Here is a 7,033-nt window from a genome sequence, read left to right on the forward strand (position 1 = left end):
CTTTAAAGTCCGCATAATTTCAGATGAATCACGGGTAAGTGCATCGAACTCAGTGGGGCTTCTGAAAACACAGGAATATTCGTTCATTTTATTTCCATCCCGCCTTTTAGGGCAAGAAACTCGCATCCCATTTGAAACCTGGAGATCGTGCAGAAATCATATCCCGCGCGTGCAAGGGAAATAGCGGTAATTACATCCCAACCGTACGCGCGTTAACTCGGAAGCAAACCCCACTGAGCCGCTCTCCCGCGTAACACGCGCGCAGCGTCTCAGCTTCAACTCGTGCAGCTGATACGAGGTGTCGAGGCCTGATCGGCGGGTTGCGCGCACGCGCAGTAAGGGCACCGCGGGACCGGCTCCATGAGCGGGGCTGGGAACAGGAAAGGCGTCGACGTGCGGCCTGACGTCACAGAGGCGGCCCCTTACATAAGGAGAACAACGGCGGGCGCGGCGCGCAGAAGGTTCTGGCAGTTGGAGCGGATAGCGGGGTTGTTGCTGTTCGTGCGCGTAACGGTCGTCGCCGCTGGGGTTATTGTTTTGCCATGGCCCGTAAGTATGCGGCGTGGGCGGCGCCCGCCACCGCCCTGCTGGTGGCCTTCCCTCGCCAGTTAGGACTTGTATAATTGGTGGCGGCGGCGGCCTGGGGCCGAAGCGGGCCTTGCGGGGACCGTAGGCCAGCCGTGGGTTGCCGCTCCCGTGTTGTGGTCCCTGGCGGGCGGCTATTGTAAGGTCGCCTCAGAGACGTTGGTAGCTTCGCTTGCAACCCTGGCTCCTCTTTGTCCGGGGAAGAAGCCCCCGTTGACTTCAGTAGGGCTTGCTCCCGAGTAGACCCGGCGAGGGCTGCTGCGCCGCTGGAGAGGCCGGTCGCGCGTGGGGGCCGTAGCAGCCGCCCTTGTGTGTGTCTGTTGGGGTGAACGGGGACTCTCGCTGGAGGAAATCGGTTCTCTTTTAAGAGGAAGCGATAGGGCTGGCCTGAGAAAGCACAGCTCTGTTTTCCTTCCTCGACCGGGGAAACAACATGCTCTTTGTAAGCAGGATACGTCCCTGCTGCGCTCGCATTACTGCCTCCCTTATTCGGAATGAGCCGTGTGAAAGGGCCCTTTTCACCGAATCCGGGGCCCCAAGCTGCCTTCCCCGAGTGGAGAGAGCCAGCGGGGACGCTCGGTGTCCACGGGTGGATGCTAAATATGCCTCAATAGTTAAGTGTTTGCACTATGCGTGCTGTACTGTACAGCATTTTCAAACTGCAGCGTAACTTTTTGGAAACAACAGCTGCGGCGCCGACTTCAGTTTCCAGTGACTTCAAACTGAAACAAAAGATGCTGCTCAGTGTGTGTTATTTCTATAGAGGAGCGCTCCGATTTGTTTCCTCAGCAGGAACTAAGCTTTGCTGAGAGCTTCATTGAAATGTTAACTAGACTTGTACGCAGGCTTACTTGGAAACGAGGTCCCTTAAGTTCATTCCCCCAAAGGTGGTTTCTAAGTTCCTTATTCAGCACAGAAAGAAGCTGCCTGAATAGGATGGTTACAGCTTCACTGACACTAGAAACAATTCGAGCAGTATATAATGCCAACAGAGCTGTAGAGTTATCTGCTTCATATTTTCTGACTAGGAGTTGAACCTTAAACACTTGGCTGATATTCTGTATTTTTTTTTTGTCTTTAGAATAGTGTGCATAAACTTTGCTGAATGAAACGATTGTTCTTGATGTTCATCATATGATTGCATTACTTCCAAAGAGCTCAGGGCAGCATACACAGTTATTGTCCAATCTATACCCTTGCGTCAAATAAAGGCAGTTATGAGGCTGGTTGTGCCTGTGCAATTGTTTGCTGAATTGTTTGTCTCAGAGCTTGCATGATTCTCTGCATCAAGGAAATGTGTGGATGGAATTCAACAAAACTGAGTGTTAATGGGCATAAGAAGCCTCTTGAACTTGCCACTTGGTGCACACTTGACAGAGCCACAGCCAGTCTCCTGGGCTACTAGCAAGCATAGTTGTCAAACTCACTGTGCTTCACATGGCTGAGGATACAGAAAGTAGATTTTGAACTTTACAATAAATGTGAGTAGCAGCCCATTAATGGTATCAAGTTTTCAGAACTATAGAAGATTTCATTTTGATAAGATGTGAGGTATAATAAAAAGTAATGATTTGGTGTGAAATACGGCTGAAGCGTATGTAAACTGTACTGCAGCACTCAAACTTTTTCTACTACTTAATTGGTTGTTGTGGCATAGAGGTTGTTTTTTATTTATTTATTCAACTTACTAGGTGCTTGCCACCCAAAGGTCTCCAAGCAACTTGCAGCAAAATTATATACACGCACACACAATATTTCATATTGTGGATCCATGGCATCAAAAGACTAGCATAAAATATTTGTGCATGCATACCTAAAGGGCATTGGTACCAGTGCTGCTCAAGTTCTTGTCAACATGTATGTGCAGTAGCCCACTTTGGTTATATCAGTTATATTAGCTTGTAGGCTAAGATGTCACCATGTTATTGGATGAAGCACATTTCTTTGCAAGCCAGCCTGAATACTTGCCCACTTGACTGAATTTCAAACTACCTGGGCAAGCTAAGTATTTTCTTGGTGACTGGTGCTTACCAAAGCCACACTTTGTTGGGAATATTGAAAATATTGGCTATACTGTGGGGTGCGTAGTTGGGAACTCAGTAGTGCAGCTGATCCAACAGGGTTTGCTTACAAGCCTCATTTACCAAAGCGCAGTCAAAGTGTGGTACTTTTAACATAGTGTAAAGGGGGAAATTTGGATTATCGGCAGCAGGATTTACTATTGTGCAACTAAGAGATGGACAATCTTTGGCTCTGTTGGTCAAAAATAGGTACTAGTAACTGGCCTAAAGCCTAACTGTTAAAACTGTTCCAACTTTAGGTGGGAACCAGCGTGAACTCGCCCGCCAAAAGAACATGAAGAAAAACCAAGAACTGAATAAAGGAAAAAGAAAAGAGGATACCTTGTCGGCTTCTCAAAGGAAACAGAGGTATGTTTGCATAGCAATCTCTGACAACCCACATACCCTGGTGCATATGTAAGTAGTGTAAAATTCTGCCTCAGAATTCTTAAAGATAAAATACAGTTTCTGTACTGTGGCCCTGTCTTAGACAGAAATAATATATTTGATGTTTGGGAAGCTAACTTAATGTGCTTAAGCTTGCATTTGGCTATTTGGAATGGATACAGTCTTAGTATAATTGAAGTTGAGGGGGAGGCGTAGTTTAGAATTTAGAACTAGAACACCAAACTTTAAAACATTGAGAACCAACATTGTTCAACAGGACTTCTTATTCTTCCCCGTTGTGTGCTCCAAAATCCATTCTAGAGGGTTGGGGGATTTTTGAGGAAGGTGAGAAACCAAAACTCTTGTTGCCCTGAAAAATATTGTTTCCACTAAACATGGACGTCACTCGCTCTTCATCTTTTCTTTTCCAGAGACTCCGAAATTATGCAGCAAAAGCAGAAAGCAGCTAATGAGAAGAAAACTCTTCAGACAGGAACAAAATAATCTGTGGCTGCATGAAGGACCTTAATAATGCTGCAGTGCATCTCAGAATAATAGGGCCTAAGAAAAGACATATTTGTAAAAGTGGCCAGCCATTAAATGGTTGATGTTTATCTTCTACAAGCTCATTTGTCCAGTATGCATTTATTTTAGAATGTCTGATTAGTAGAGTGCAGTTGCAACTGACTTGGCTTTAACTGAAATACTAGAAATAGTTCCAGTAAAATTGGATTCAAAGTTCCCTTTGCATGTCTACTAGTAATGATAGCAGTGGCTTGACTGCAGTTTTCATTGTTAAGTGTTGGCTTGGTAAATGGCTTGTGTGACTGTACCAGTTATTAAATATGCAAATAGACTGAGAATCCTGTCTGGCAGCCCAACAGCATTCAAAAAAGATAACACTTTCAAAAGCCCAGGTCTCTGTTCTTGCTTTCCACTTTGTAAAGCTCAGCTGTAAAATTAACCGTAAATTATTTTTACAATAAAATGTTGCATGAAGTACTGTCTTAAGTTGGAAATGGGTACATCAGACAGTTATAATAGCTTTTCCATTGTTTGACACGTTTGGCACAGTTCAGAGGGTTCTTAGTCCTTTCATCAGCACAACTTTTCCATTGTGTTTCAATTGCAGCCTGAATACTTAATACAATTCTTCAACTGCTAAGCAAGATTCTCTAAATATATTACTATGTATAACTGCAGCTTAAAATCTGTACTCTGAACTAAAATATAAATAACCTTCTCTTTTGTCTAAAGCTTGGTTGATTATAAAAATGGCAGCCAAGAATAAGTTGCTTAGTTTTACTGCTTTTTTTTTTAGGCCTGACTGTTTTCCATAGTGATGTTAAAGGTCTAGCGGAATTACGTATTTGACATTCATGGTTGTACTTCAGCTAGTGAGCAAGAACAAAAGCCTGTTGACCTGGGATTAAGCCAAATTTATTCTTCTGTTCCCTGCTACTTCTCTTAAAAACAATAGAGCTCTGTGTAGCATATTAGCAGATTGGGGTGGAAGCAGTCGGGGTGACCCTAACTCGGGTTTCAGAAGTTCAAAGACACTGAAATCTAGCATACTAGATAAGTTGTTCTAGTACAACAAACACTCAGCTCTAATACTTTGACTTTTCTGTAACAGACTAGGCAACTTGACCCCTTTGGAATTTTACCCAACATTCATTGTCTTGGAGCAGTAGTATAGCAGTGCGTTAAATAAGGAAATTTATGAGTGCACTACTAGTTTGGTAAAAGTTTGGGAGGGGAGAATAAGCTGGCTTGTAAGACATATTGGGGGTCACAAGTAACTAAGTGATATATGGTTCTCTAATACTGCTATCCCAAGGGAAAATGGATTAGCCATACCCACTTTGTGTGTGTAAATTAGAAATGTCCAACTTTTTGAAAAGGTAAAGATAGCAGCCACCCTACTTCTCCAGTCTTTCCTGGTGGTGTGCTGCTATAAGCTATGGTTTGGCTTGGTGTTGCATCCAAACCTAAGCTCATGATTTTATCTTTCATCAAACAAACCATAACATATAGCTAAGTTGGGTTCTATAACTTACCACTTGTGGCTTGTCTTGAAGAGATATATCCGAACCCAGACTCATGCTTTAATGATCAGACAAGTCATGGCTTCAATCGCAACTGCAGAACTGGAGAATCAAGGCAACAACTACTTTCTCTCTTGGAAAACTACATGTTTGCTCATTTGCAGTAAGCCATGGCTAGAGTTACCTGTGAACTGCCCTCTTGTCTTGCCCTAGGCGAGGTGGTTCTTCTAAAATTCAGAAGCAATACAAAATACACAAGTGAATGAGAAGATTAAAGATTTTATTCTAAAACAGCAGGCAATGTATACGTATCAAGCAAGCACTTCAGTCTGCCACTTGGAAGCCCTCAAGAAATGGTGAAGTGACTCCCCCAGGTAGCCTCAGTTTGCATGGCTCTGTGGCCAAATCAGTCCATGCATGAGCTTCAAAGAAACTGCCCATAACTGTCTGATTTTATAGATAGCCAGTCTTGGAAGCCACACAGGCTATGTGCAGATCATCCATTAGCCACCCCCTCCCAAGGCTTCATTTCTCAAAACAATGTCCAACATCAAAGAAGGTACCCAGCATTATCCTCCACAACTGATTAAAGGCAGTTTTGTGGTGCTTCACCTCCTCCCAAGTTCTTAGGACATTAATGTTCTTACACCACCCAAAAACTTAACAAGAGTGAGGGGAGGGGGGAGGGACAAGCTGGCAGGGCTCTATGTCAGACCATTAATTCCTCGATACATTTTTTTCCTTGCAGATGCATTTCTCATACACCTCTCTATTGGGATATGCAAAACTGATCTTTAAGAAATTGAGCTGGGCAAGTAGCTGTGTATGCACCATGTATTGTACAAGTGCTTTATACAAGCCATGCTTGCATCAATAGAAGGTTCAGCTTCTGTTTGTGATGCATTGGCTGTGGTCATAGCTGTCAACTGTGATAGCTGAACACCACTATTCCCTCCTAAAGTAATCACTCCCTTACTGATTTCATGACTGTTTTCATACAGAGATAAACTCTGGAGCTGTATAATGATGGCAGTCTTAATCCTACCCATGTGGTGTCTGCTTTTACACTTAGCTTGAGGCTGTGCACAGGTTTGCAGAATGCTGCTGTTGCAAGTACAGTATATATTTTAAAAAAAACTTTATAGGATTTCAGGGCAGTGTACAGTATTTTTTAAGGAAATAATAGGCTACTGTTCCCCATATACACATACAAATTGATATGTAAATTTCATGAAACTGGCTCAGGTCAACTACATTTTTTATTCTGCCCACTTAAATTTATTAAAGCATTTTTACCCTACACCTTAACTAAATAGACGACTAGATCAATAAAAAGTCACTCTTTGGTCCCAGTTTAACAATACTGTATCACAAAATAAACTGCAAGGAAGAAACTTGGTTCCTATGGACTGAATGAGATCCATCTGCTCAGTTGCATTCCCTTAGGGAAAGGGACAACAAACACTGCTTAAATATTTCTGGTTCCATGTAGGAAGTATGTAATTTCTGTTCCAGTATTTGAGAACCTTTTGTAAGCTACTTGAGAGCTTCCTGGGACTGTAAAGTGGAATATAAGTTCTACAAATAGGTTCAGGAGCAAGGAGGACACCAGTTCTTAAAAGGAATTTCTTACAGAAATTACAAGCAACCAAATATGTGACATGTTTGGTAGAAAAGTTACTAGGTATAGTACTGAGGAATAGACAAAGGAAGTTGAGTTAATGGAATAGCTTTGTATCCATTCTCTCTCTCAGTTCAATGAAACATTGCCAGAAATCCATAGAAATGCTGGTTTGCACTTGGTTACCTTCAGTTAAGCATTTCTGAGAGGCCTTTAAGGAGACTTGGTTTGTACCTCTACAGGTTACATCTAGCAGGTACGGATTTTAAATACCTTACTGGGAAAGGGCTATGTGCAGAAGCAGGCATTTGTGAAGAAAGTGAGAATAGACC

General features: G+C 42.9%; 1 protein-coding gene across 1 annotated transcript; it reads left to right on the forward strand.

Moving 5' to 3' along the window:
• The first annotated feature begins 396 nt into the window (after positions 1-396).
• On the forward strand, positions 397-4,031 carry SERF1B (small EDRK-rich factor 1B). Its single transcript, XM_082192044.1, has 3 exons — positions 397-549; positions 2,906-3,014; positions 3,464-4,031. Exons 1-3 carry the CDS (start codon positions 543-545, stop codon positions 3,534-3,536), a joined length of 189 nt encoding a protein of 62 aa, XP_082048170.1. The 5' UTR covers positions 397-542; the 3' UTR covers positions 3,537-4,031.
• The last annotated feature ends 3,002 nt before the right edge of the window (positions 4,032-7,033 follow it).

The sequence above is a fragment of the Podarcis vaucheri genome, assembly GCF_965113315.1.
Source record: "Podarcis vaucheri genome assembly, chromosome: 11".
NCBI classification, from domain to species: Eukaryota; Metazoa; Chordata; class Lepidosauria; order Squamata; family Lacertidae; genus Podarcis; species Podarcis vaucheri.

Coding starts and splice junctions, on each gene's coding strand:
- SERF1B (XM_082192044.1), top strand. Junction 3,015..3,463: donor GCTTCTCAAAGGAAACAGAG/GTATGTTTGCAT, acceptor TTTCTTTTCCAG/AGACTCCGAAATTATGCAGC.